We start from the raw sequence: 13635 nt of genomic DNA, 5'->3' as shown, positions 1-13635 counted from the left end.
GTCTATTTGTGGTAGTATCAGACAGTGATATCCTAAATTCCATATTGATTTTTAAGGTGCAGAAATTGAATGGATTTATTTCCTGTCTTTTTTTGTGTGTGCTTATCCTGGGGCTTGAACTTGGGGGCTGGAGCTTTTTGCACAAGGTTAGCACCTTACCACTTGACCACAGATACACTTATGGCTTGCTGTTTGTTTGCTTGCTTGTTACCTGGGATTTAATGGAAGATAAGAGTCTCACAGACTTTCACAGACTCTCCTACCTGAGCTGGCTTTGAACCATGATTCTCAGATAGACTCCTGAATTGTTGGGATTACAGATGTGAGGTACCATTGCCCAACTATGAATTTATTTCTTGTAAGACTTATTGAAGCACGTTGACTTATGCTGAAGGAGATGTTTAGATCCATTACCTCTAACTGGTTCATCACTGAAGAGGAGAGGCAGTGACCTGAATGTTCTGTAAGCAAATAGATTCTCACAGGCACCAGGCTGGGTTAGTAGAGCATGGAACAAATGCAGGTTGGGCCCTTTTCCTTCTCCCCTGTGTGTCTGCCCACACTTTTCACCTCTCCATCAACAACACAATATCTCACAACACCTCTTCTTAAGACTAAAGACAATTTTATCCTGAAGTATTAGGCTTCACAATGAATATTTAGAATAGAATGCATTTGATTGACTGAACAGACATGTAGCATGCTATGTACACATGAACACAGTATTATTCACATACAGTGCAGAATACAGGCATTAACTTTGCAGGTGGCTGACAATAGCTCATCTTGTCTGAAGACAATGAACTAAATTATTCTTCTAACTATATACTGTAGGTGCAAAAACTAGTGTATCATGCTTGCTTTGTATGTATTCCTGTCTTTTACATAAATTTGACTTGTCTGGCAGATAGTAGGAATGAGCCATAGTTGTCTATTTAAATGGTCATGAAATTAAAAGTTTAAGACTGCAAAAAGTTATCAAATGCATTGGACCTCTTTTACCGCAATGCCAGTCATAATGGCATAACTCAAATGGTGAAAATATAAAATAACATGCAAATATGTATTGATTCTTCAAATTTATATATACCAGTGTTATTAGGGTAGAGATTGTCAGCGATTAAACTGAGCTTCTACTAATTGCTCAGACTCTTGAGACATCGTAAGATTATGTTTAATAAAGGAATAATAATCATTTGCACATTTATTTCACTTCTTTCTATATGTAACACTTTACATCTTATTTTTAAAGTAAAATACATATCCCCCAGAGCCAGGAAATCATTTGCACACACATAACTCTTCACCTTCAAAATTCAGTCAGAAACGACCATTAATATGCTGATTATAATAATACAATAATATTTTGTTTAATCTTTTATTAATAACCGTTTATATATTTTACTTAGATTATTCTGTGATCTAAAGGCAAAAGTTGAGCATTAAGAGAGTAGAAATATTCTTTCACATGATATGAAAGTGTATTAGTAAAGCAAACCAGCAATGAAAATGACATCAAATGATACTTGTTGAGAACTTACAAAGACAGTGATGAGATTTGGGTATCTAGAGATGGCTGTTGCGTTTGGATCCCAATGAACCTTCATGAAGAAAAGGCAAATATTTCTATCATGTGGCTAAATTCACTGACGATACCTCAATATGTAAAAATATTATAGTTTAAAATTTTATGTTGACAGTCCTGGGGCCTGAACTCAGGGCCTGAGCACTGTTCTTGATTTTTGGTACTCAAGGCTACTACTCTACCACTTTGAGCCATAGCATTACTTCAGATTTTTTGGTGGATAATTGGAGATAAGAGTCTCATAAATTTTCCTGCCTGGCTTGCCTTTGAACTATGGTCCCCAGATCTCAATCTCCCGAGTAGCTAGGATTACAGCTGTGAGCCATTGGTGTCCAGCTAGTTTTGTAAATTCTTCTCTATCTCAAACATTTGAAAAGCTCTTGGGAGAGAGGATGAGCTATATCTGGTCATTATTTGACAGTGAAATAAAATCTGGACATTAATTACTTCAGCTATAGTTCTTTCAGTATAGTCAAGTTTCCTAAGTATTCAAAGTCAGTAATGGAACAAATGTGAATATTAAGGTCTACACCATTAGCTAATTTCCATGAACCTTCTTTCTGTCCATGAGCACCATCTTCAGATGCTTGGGTACACTTGCTTGGGAGGTGAAAGCTTTGGGGGTCACGTATCTGAGTGGGAACAGTGGTTGAGGCGTGAGAACTGTGTGTTTTAGTTTTGAGTATTTTTCTTCTTTGATAATGTAAAGACTTTGTTCTCAGTGTAAAGACAGAGCTCAGTAAGAGCAGGGGGCCATCACCTGTTGTCTCAGTCCTGAGAAATGGGAATGAACCTACGTTTTTATTCCGAGAAGGCTTACACTGTTATTGTATTGTGCATGTAAAGAAAGATGTGGTCAATAACCAACTCCTTAAGCTGTACCTCAGCCCTCAAGTCATAGGCAAATGATTTCTGAGAAATACATTTTGGAACAGTGAATTTCTTAGCGATGTTTTCTCACTGTCATTTCTATTTGCAGCTGCCGTGATGTGATGCCAGAAACTACAAAGTACAGCCTCCTTATGGGGCCATTAAAAGGGCCAACACAGTGTTGAGAAAAAAATGCAAGTCCCTATGTTGAATCTATACACCTACAATTATACTTATATGTGCCACAAACCATCACTTTACTCAGACTGAATGAAATGAATTGGTGACAACCATCGTGCCACCAACGGAATTGTTAATCTCCTGTGTCCTTGGAGAGAGACATATTAAAGACCCAGTAGGGGAGTGTGCTAATGAGAGGACAGACATTCTGCAGCAAAGTCCAACATCCTTATGGACAAGCAGCCAATGTCATCAGGCTCTTGCAAAACGTTCATCTCTGTTACCATGGATACTGCATTTGTTTCCCACTAGTCAATCACTGAAATGGCTTAGCAGAGAGACTGGCTAGCATGCTTTATTTCATTATATAACGTCTCTTCTACAATAGTATTTCTGGTTGGCAATCATATGAGTTACACAGATCCCTAATTCTTTGTATTCCTTCCCATGGTTCTGGTTCATGCTTCCATCCCCTAACCCAAAACGACTGGGTCTAAGTCCAAGTCCAGAATTCACTTAGCAATTTCCAGGAGTCCATGTCCGTGTCTATGCTCACCTCAGGCTACCTTCTCTTTAGAAACAGTGAGTAAGTTCATAACCAGCTGTGATCACCCTTCAGTTACAAATAATTGATCAAAGTATATGTCAATACATCCAGTTCAATCATCTTTGCACCAAAGAACTTAATGTGAGGCCTGAAACTTTGAACCCAGAAAACCAGGAAAAATTCTGGAAGATATAGACATAGCAATTGTTTTCTGGATGGAATTCCTGTTGCCTAAGAAATGAAAATGGGGGAAAACTAAAAACAGAAATAGCTATACCCCTGCCATACCACCCTTGGACATATATCCAAAGACAATATATCAGTATCTCAGATAAATTCCTACAGATCCATGATTGTTGGAGCTCTGTTCACAATAGGCAAACTATAGAATCAAGTAAAGTGCTCGACAATCAATGAATGGGCACACATATACACACAATATTACTCAGCATTAAAGAAAAATACATCTATGTCATGATGGAAATGGGTGGAACTGGAGAATATCATGTTGAGTGAGATGAGCCAAACGCAAAAGGGCTTGTTCATTTTGAAAGTATAAACCTAAGATGAGGAGGAGGAGGAGGAGGAGGAGGAGGATTCAAATGGGGCAGAAATAGAAAAGGGGGATACTGTCTGAAAAGTGATCCATTAGTAGAAAGTGAACAAGGAGAAATACCAAAGAATAAAGAGGATTAAAGAATGTTACATACAAATTCATACACACACATGCACCTACCAAAAGCTGTTTCAAGTTGTAAGCGGTATGAAAAGGACCCAAATATGGTAGAGAGAGTGAATTTGTATATAATGCATTGTGTACATGGATAGAAATACCACAAATGCAAGCTAATGCAAAATTAACATAACAGAAAGTAATGGTGTCATATGGACGTAGTGTTTTCTGAGATCCTTCCATCCACTCTCTTTTTTTAAATACAAGGCTTTGGTAGTTACACTTGAGCCATGCTCCAGACCCAGATTCATCTATATTTGTAGCAGTAGTTAATAATCAATATCTCTTATCCGATCTGCTAGGCTTGCTGGTTCTATCCACTCATACACAAGAAAATAGCTATTTTCAGCCTAGCTTAGTACTTGGCAAAACTGCTTTGTGTGTGTGTGTGTGTGTGTGTGTGTGTGTGTGTATTTAGTCTGCAAAGGTGCTGAATTAATTCATTATGATTTTAGCTGATTCTATTAAAAATACAATTAATATATAATTAGTATGATATATTTAATCAAATGGACATAAATATAATAATCACAGTGTAATATATATGATAATATATTATGTAATATAATAATATAATGATAATATCACATATAATAATATAAAATCTCAATTATATAGGAAAATAATGTCATTTTCTTTTTTTCTTTTTTGCTGGTCCTGGGGTTTGAACTCAGGGCATGGTCATTGTCTCTGATATAGAAAAGGCAAGAGAGGGGATTTTTTGTGTGTGAAAGTATTTACTTCATTGTTGTTATTGGTTATTTGTTATTGTTGGTATTGGTTTTGGAAATATTAGGACTTAAAGTTTTATGTTCCCTTAGGTTGGATGGTACTCTGTCACTTGAGCCATGCCTCTAGCTCTGAATCTTCCTAGTTATTTTGAAGACAGAGACTGGCAAACTACTTTGCCCAGGCAGGCTTCAAATGGAGATCCTCTAACTCTCATCTTCCTAAGCAATAAGCCACCAAAGGCTGTACCGTTCCTTTACTATGTGGGAAAAAGTATCTAGTCTTTAATAACCAATTATAATTTTACCTGAGAATTTCTCATTGGTGCTTTTGATTGGAGCATTTAACTTATGATTCCAGTTTGTCAAATGTGTGTGTGGAAAGAGAGGAGGGGGGATTTAATCTTGAAATGGTATTGGAAATATCAAAAACTTTAATTATTTGTAATAAGAAACTATAGTCTTTTTTTTCCTTCAGTAGTCTGTTTTGGGTTCTGGGTGTTAAAATATCCTTCACTCTCGAATAAATATCATTTGGTCATGGTGGTTGATTCCTTTGTTAGTTGGATTTTGATGCTGGTATTTCTCAAGGATTGTTGGATTTACATGTATAAGGATGTTGATCTATAGTGTTCATTTCCTGTATATATATATAATGTATATTATATATATATATTTTTTATATAGCCAGACCTGGAACTTGAACTCAGGGCACTGTCCCTGAGCTTCTTTTCTCTCAAGGCTAGTGTTCTACCACTTGAGTCACAGCACCACTTCTGGATTTTTCTATGTATATGGTACCAAGGAATTGAACCCAGAGTTTCATGCATGCTAGGCGAGCACTCTACTACTAAGCCACACTACAGACCCCAGATAGAGTGTTCATTTCCTATGGTGTATTTGATAGCAGTAATACCTTTTAGACTTTTAGAATGAGTTGAGAGATATTCTATCCTAATTTTTAAAGAAATTTTTGCAAAGTAATAATACTACTTTAAAATTTTTACTGTTTTATCATTATAGCACTGTGGTCTCTAGTGTACTTCATTAGTTGTAAATTTGATAAATCTATTTAGATTTTTTACTTCTGAGTGATTTGATAGATTGTGTCTTCATAGCAATTTGTTATTTGTCTAAGTTTTAGAATTTACAGCAATCCTTTCCAATTCTTTTCTTATATATGAGATGGATACAAATGTTGCTTTACAACTCTGATTTTAGTATCTTCAGAACTTAGTCTTTTTCAACATAAAAAGGGGAGTCAAGGTGTGAGAAGTAATGCACTCACTATCTGGTGAATGTAACTGTAATCTCTTTATACATTACCTCGATAATAAAAAAGAAAATTAAAAAAAGACAGTCTTTTTCAGATATTCAATTTAGCTAAAATTTTTCAATTTGATGACCTTTTCAAGAAAAAAAACAACTTTGCTTCTATTGATTTTATTGGGCTGCTATCTTCACATTTATTTATAGCCATATGAATTTATATTATTTCATATATTCTATTTGCTTTGGCCTTAGTGGGTTTTTCTTTTTCTTTCTCTTTTTTTTCGCCAGTCCTAGCTCTTGAATGCAGGGCCTGGGCACTGTCCTTGGGCTTTCTCAAGATGAGAGCTCTACTACTTGAGCTTCAGGACCATTTCTGACTTTTTTCTATGTACGTGGTACCGAGGAATCGAACCCCCGTCCTTGCGCGTGCTAGGCAAGCACTCTGGCACTAGACTACACTCCTGGCCTTTTAGTGGATTTTTCTTTAAAAGGCTTTTAAAGGCTTAGCTTTTCTTTTAACTTGCAACACAAATGATAAGAAATTGGTGCAAATATCCTGTCGGTTCCTCTCTCCCACTTTCTGAATTGGAGTGACTCAACATGAGAACTTAGTCTGGAACCTGGGTTCAAACTCCATGGAGAGATTCAGTGGGGAATCAACATAAGGTAGTGAAAACTATAATGTGCATTCTTCCCCTATTTCCAGAGGAAGGATTTGAGCAATTACTGTTCTTATACCAAACTACTAATCGGGAAAGTTTCCCAGGCTTTTGCTTCAGCAAACCACACACCTGATGAGTGGCTTGATGAGCGGTTTCTCCGTGGCTCTACCTGCTACCTACCTGGGCTTCTATCGCAAGGCTCTGTGGAAGGCTTCCTTCACCTGCACGTTCCTCAGGCTGTAGATGAGGGGGTTGAGCACTGGATTGAAAAGACTGTGGAACAGTGACAACATTTTCTCCTGCTCCTCTCGTTGGCTCGACTCTGGGACCATATAAACCAGCATGGCTATACCAAAGAAAAGCCCAACCACACACAGGTGAGAGGAGCAGGTGGAGAAGGCCTTTGAGCGGCCCTCCTTGGACTGGATCTTTAGGATGGCCCAGAGGATGCGCGTATAGGACACGAGCATTAAGCAAAGGGGGCCCACTAAAACAAACACAGATGCAGCCAACAGCACGGTTTGGTTGATCTGGGTGTCAGCACAGGCCAGCTTGAGGACAGCCAAAATTTCACAGAAGAGGTGATTCACTTTGTAGGGGCCACAGAAAGGTAGCCTCAGGAGAAGAAACGAATGTGCCACAGAGAGGAGAAACCCGCAAGCCCAGGAAGTGACAGCCAGGGCAGCGCACACTCTCCAGCTCATGATGACAGTGTAATGTAGGGGATGGCAAATGGCCACAAACCTATCATAGGACATGGCTGCCAAAATCAGACACTCAGTAGCAGCAAAAGCCAGATACAAGTACGCCTGCACTGCACATGGGATGAACGAGATGGTTCTTTGGTGACTGATAAGGTTTCCCAGCATCTTGGGGACATTATTGGAAGCATAGGACACGTCGAGGATGGCCAGGTGGGAGAGAAAGAAGTACATGGGGGTGTGCAGTCTGGGGTCCAGGCCGATAAGCCCCAGGATCACGCCATTTGCCAGCAGGCTGAAGATATACAACAAGGAGAAGATCCAGAAGAGAAACACCTCCATCTCCGCACTGAGCTGCAACCCCACCAAGAGGAATTCTGTGACCCACGAGTGGTTACTTCCCATTCCTTACTGACAATCTGTCAAGGAAGGTGGTGCAACAGAATCACCAGAGCTAGAGGACCAAGGAAAGTGGAGTTATTCTTCTCAAAGCAAGCTCAGAGAAATGGGAGATGCTTAGTCTTACCAGACAGCTTTCCTAGATCTTAACAGTTTCTCTCAGCATCTTTCAATAGTTTATCTCGAAATACATTTAGATATATAGGAAGGAGTCAATAACTGCAGAAAAAAATCAGTGTTTAACTAGATTCAAATAGGTTTACATTTCTTTCATGTTTATCTTTTACTTTCTCCCTACTGTCCATACTTTATTTTTGAACCGTTGGAAAGGACAGTGTAGATATGCACCCTCATTTAGCTATAAGTTTTGAATTTTTCACCAATTAAAAATATTCTCTTACCTGTCCACACTATAATTAGGTCAGTATATTTAAAGATTATGCATTTCTATTTCCTGGTCTTCCCACCTCTATCTGAGAAGAACCAAATCTTTCACATGTCATTTTCCCTGAGTCTCCTTGCATCTGAAAAGCTTGCTCAACCTTTCAAGCCTTTCCAGACCCTGACATTTTGAAGAGTACACAGCACGTTTGTGTAGGCTGTCCCTCAGATGGTGAGTACTTGTTGCTTCCTGTGTTTTATTCAGATTACTCACATTCAGCATAAAAAGCTCCTCTTCTCAATGAACTGCCTACAAGTACAGGGTGTCCAATTCTCTGACTGTTGAGATAAAACTTACTGGAATCAAGTGATAAAGCTCAGAGTTTCAAGGGTATCTCTATTATGTTGTATTAGTGTTTCCCTAACTAATTTCTGAGACATCCACTAAAATTGTTATAAATTTGTCCCTTTAAAAAACTATGTACCAGTTCCTTTCAGTCTCATTTTAGCTTCTATTGAGTATTATGCTTGATTCCAAGTTGAAGATGCGTGTGCTAGGTTTATCATTCTTTGATACTTATTAGGTAGCAATTTTGTACAAAAATACTATCTATCTATTTATCTATCTATCCATCCATCTGTATTCATTTTTCACCTTCATTATTTTATTATTTTAATGCTTAAGAAAGCCTTATTGAATTGGACAATATACGTATCTTTCAAAACTTCCAGAGTTATATCACAATCTGCATATCCTCTGGCCTCATGAATAAGCCTGACAAAAGTTTGTAGTAGAGCCACAGATTTCTTCAATGGATGGGTGTTCTTAGATGTTTACAAGCAGTTACTATTAGGAAAAAGGTTGCATTTTACTTGATGCTCTCTATCTCCATTAGAACACTATTGATAGAGTCTTCTCTAGTAAATGAGAGGGACTCATAAAATTAGTGTCTTCAGGTACCTGCTCTATCCATATACTTGGTCAATATAAGCCTGAAAGGAAGTGTCATATCCTCACTTAGATACAGACAATCCTCAGGATAAGATCAAAGGTGGAGTGGCACTGATGATGAATGGCATTTAGTTAGTGGAGATGCCATTTATTTGAAGGGAGCGCCCCTCATCAGATAACAAATGCTATCCTACCTGATATTTCTTCATGTCTCTTATAAAAAGTAATCTAGTCATAGATAAAACAGGCACTCCAAAGCTCCTCACTCATGAAGTGATGGATAATTTCTCTGTGGACGATTTAGTTATTTAGTTTAGTTATTAATCCTAACAACTGATCAACACATTCTTTCTACTTTAAAAAGCCTCCTACGAATTAACAATTGTAAAGTTCAAAATAATTAAAAAACAATGTTTCCAGAGAATTACTTTGAATAAGCGTAACAACATGGATCTTATTATACCTGTAATTAGACAGCCATATTTAAATGTACTGTTACCTGTAGTGACTCAAGCAGTGACATTACATTCTGAGTGTCCTCATCTACCAATGTCTGTCTTACCTAGATGAAGAGTCTTTCCAGCTGTATTTATCTCGAGATAATTCTCAATTTTACAAATGACTCCAATGCAAAGTGTCTTCACCACCCGAAGACAGAAGGAGGAAGTGAACGAGAAAAGGCCCACGGTGCGTGAGGAGCCATTGTAGAAATCAGAGAATGTGAAGCGTCACCAAAAGACAGACCAGAGGAACGTGCTCTGAGGGGCCTCACAGGAAACATGAACTAACCACCTGAGATTTCTAGAGGGCTTTACAACTATCAAGAAATAGCCTCCTGTTGTTTGGAGCCCAAACACTTCTGATGCTTTTTCCACACGAGCTGCAGAAAACATAAGCAGTGTCTCCTACCTGCTTTGAATCCATGCTGGTAAGAAGATGGTCTCAGAGGAAAAGCTTTGGGGCTTTGAAAGTACAACCTCAGGAGGCAAAATTACCTCAGAACTAAGTATGAAAACACAAGACTTACACATTATGTATGCACAAGACTCAAAATCCAGGACAGGGATAAATTACACGAGAAGTATTTCTTGGAGAATAATATCTCATTGAAAAAGAGATGAAATCGCAGCCTACTTCCAAATTTTCTGTGTAAGTGCACATAAAATATTTTTGCTACAATTACAGAGTATTTTCACATTGTGCCAAGGGCAAAATTATAACGTCAGTATTATAAATTTTAGTTAGGCATTATTGGACCATATTAACTCTTAATATTACTTAGTATTAAATTAAATGAGTTAATTGAATTTCTGAGTAGAAGGTGTAATAATATTGTTGAAGGCAAATCAGTTTATCACAGTGGGAATATTTGTTTCTTAACTTTTCACTTTGTTTTCGTGTCTAGATTAATAAACCCTGTTATTTTCTTCATCATTTCCATTTTGTCATTAACAACAGACAACACTGAAATGAAAATAGATTAAAATCCCCAAGCAACTATCACATTGGAATAAAGAAAGTACCACAATAATGTTTAAAACTTTCCATTGCTAATAGATAAAAACATAGCAGCATATTTCCATAATCAATCTGAGCAATTTTTTCACCCAGACAGCACTACAAGTCAAAATATTTCTCCACCTTTGGGCTTAAGGCCTTTATCCAACTCTGAAGCAGACCTGGCTGCTAACTCATCTTTTCCTGACTTGTGATTGAATATATATATATATATATATATATATGAAAATGGGTGAGACATTGGGATAGTTTCATAAAAGAAATAATTAAATGATACTCTTACCTTTATGCAGTTTCAGCAAAGTAAAGATCTACTGTGAATGGAATTAGGATTTTCCTTGTGATAAAAGTTTTCTGGACCATCAATGTCTTCAATTAGCCTAGGTAATATGAAAAGTTTTTTCACTAGCTTGGCTAGTGAAGAGCCTTATTCAGTGACAAAGCTGAGATGTGCTTCTCATTCTCAGAGCTCTTCTCCTTGAGATAATTATGCTAGTTCTTAGTTCTTCATCTTTTCACTTTTTTAACCACATTTCTTATTAGCATCAATATGTTTTATATGGGAGTTTCATGTGCTTTCAACCCTTCCCTCAGCTGTATTTTCAAACATGTACATAGACCTTTGATCATAATCAGCCTTGTTCACATATTCAATTTGCCTTCTTCCTCACATTAGTTCCAGAACCCTACACAGAATCTATTTTACATTTATTTTTAATGGTATTTCAGTTGTTCAAAGGAGGTTTCCAAATGTGTTCACAGTGTTTTAATCAGATTGTCCCTTTTGCTTAGCTTACTCTTCCTTTCTCCTCCCCTACCATCCTCTATTGCACAACAGCTTTCAGTGAGTTTCATTTTCCTATCTTCCTTCACAGATGCAAGATATTTTGGTATTCTTCTCCTGTTAGCATCCCCCCACTCAATCCTTTCGTATCATTTCTGACTGCAAAATCCCTCCATATCACCTCTGACCACAACTACTGGGAGGAGAAGAGTAATGCTGAGGAGTCCCGGGGCCCTTTGTCCACAGGCAAGCGGAGATTCCATGCATGATACAACCAGGGATACTGATTGCTTTCTAACTACCTGAAATGAACACTTAGACTCAGGAGGGAAAACACACAGAAATGGCATATTTTGCATTTTAATTCCATACCTTCAATGTAGAAAACTACTTTCCAGCTCCAATGTATCTGTTCAACAAAACGAGATGTGAGCAAGAAATTTTTTCCCCAAAGGAAAATACTTTGATTTAGGAAAAAAAAACACCTTAGTAAGGTGAGAAATGTACTAAAATAGACACAGTACTTTCATTTGCCATGGAAGTCCTTATATGAAGTTTCTGAAATAAAAGGACTCACTAGATTTGATGAAACGTCTTCAAAGAACTCTGAGAACATAGCTTTACAGTCTGAGAGAGCAAAAGAAAAAATATTGCAGAAGTTCTACTGAGTGTTCAAATAGGTATCACACCTATTTATTTTCTCCTTGAGGGTGGGAGGATGTTCTAAATTTTTCCTCCTTCTGGAGAAGAGCAACAATTATCCTTTGGAGGGAAATTCGGGGGGGGGATAGGGGAGGCCTGTCAGGCAGTTGTTGACATCATATTATTTCTGCACAAACTTTCAGCTATCCCTGGGGTAATAAACTGAAACAGATCACAAAACACAATAGCAAAACTCTTACTGTTCTTATGGTTATATGACTTTAGGCTACTCTGCTGTCTCCTGTGAGATAGCTAGGCAAGAAGCTGTGACTTGGAAATGGAGGAGACAGGGCAAATCTGTGCAAACGTATCTCATCCATGCCAAGTGTGTCTGCTTGCAGTAGGACATGAAACAAATGAGGAAGGACGATCACAGCCATTAGAATAGATACTTTTATAAAAAAAATGAAACAGGAGCTTTGTGTATACTATTATTGCTTTAATAGAAGTATTAGCTCCATCTTTTTTTACATAAAGACTCAAGACTTAAACATACCATTAGCAATTCATTCCATGTGATCTGGAGAGCCTAGGAGAATTGCTGAGAACCCGTCCAAGGGTCTACAATAATTTTTAGACATGTTTTCTCCCAGAAGCTAACCAATTTGCAATATTGCAGCACATATGAATGAAGCCAAATGATAAGCAACATGGCTTTCTTCAATTTACCCCAACTCTTTAAAAAACTAAAAATGCAAAACACTTACCCATTATACTACTTCTCATAAAATACAACTCTTTTTCATAAGGCATATTATTTATACTAACATATACAAAGAGTTCCTAAATACTAGTCACTTAATTAACTGGAAGCAAATATTTAATAAATCCTCATTGTTAATTTTGTTCTGTGATGGATATCAGCTCATATACCTCTATAAATAAAATATAATTATGTCCTTGATCATTTTTTAAAGCTTAAAAGTGCTCTCAGACAAAAACCTCAATCATTTTAACAAATGACAAATATATTACTAATCTCTTAGGGGTCAGAGCTGGAAACAAATGATCTTTATTAATTTGTATGTGTGTATTTGTTGTTTATGGCTTCTGCAACAAGTTAACCAAGACTTAATGACCTACATCAATTCACACCTGTTATCTTGCAGTTACACTAGTAGAAGACCAGTGTGTGTGTGTGTGTGTGTGTGTGTGTGTGTGAATATATATATATTACTATATATGGAGAAAAGAAAAATATATGAGAGGCATCTTATCTGTATTATTTTTTAATCAATAATTTATATCACTAATACATTTTCATTCCTTTCAAATAACATCCTCAGATAGTTTTTATTCTAGGTATTCATTGTTCCAGGTCAATTTTAACTTTTCCCCCCAATTTTGCCTCAAACATATCACCAATTCTTCAAAGCACTCATGAAGGTGTCAATGATTACAAACCCCAAATTGTGTCTCCTCCGTAATAGACCGACAAATCCCTTAGAATTAGCAAGATTCAAAGGTGTGCTTTGAAGCATTCTTTACTTAAATTATTTGCTTTCAACATTGTTATTAGTCTATTTCCCTACAAAGAAATGGATGAGAGAAAATAAGTTTCGCTCTTTTATATCTAGATAGATGTCAGGATAATTTGTGCATATTTAATCAGATACACATA

General features: G+C 37.1%; 1 protein-coding gene across 1 annotated transcript; it reads right to left on the bottom strand.

Annotated features, from left to right (window-relative positions):
• Window positions 1-6765: 6765 nt before the first annotated feature.
• On the bottom strand, window positions 6766-7683 carry LOC150063731 (olfactory receptor 2A2-like). Its single transcript, XM_090332438.1, has one exon. The coding sequence runs from the start codon at window positions 7681-7683 to the stop codon at window positions 6766-6768; it is 918 nt and encodes a 305-aa protein (XP_090188564.1).
• Window positions 7684-13635: the final 5952 nt, after the last annotated feature.

The sequence above is a fragment of the Megascapheus bottae genome, chromosome 5, assembly GCF_031878675.1.
Source record: "Megascapheus bottae isolate mThoBot1 chromosome 5, mThoBot2.hap1, whole genome shotgun sequence".
Lineage (NCBI taxonomy): Eukaryota > Metazoa > Chordata > Mammalia > Rodentia > Geomyidae > Megascapheus > Megascapheus bottae.
Note: the sequence above shows the minus strand (reverse complement) of the source record. Positions and strands in the feature narration are given on the sequence as shown.

What these genes read in the sequence shown, in the direction of transcription:
- LOC150063731 (XM_090332438.1), bottom strand. Translation starts at nt 7,683, where the DNA reads ATGGGAAGTAACCACTCGTGGGTCACAGAATTCCTCTTGGTGGGGTTG.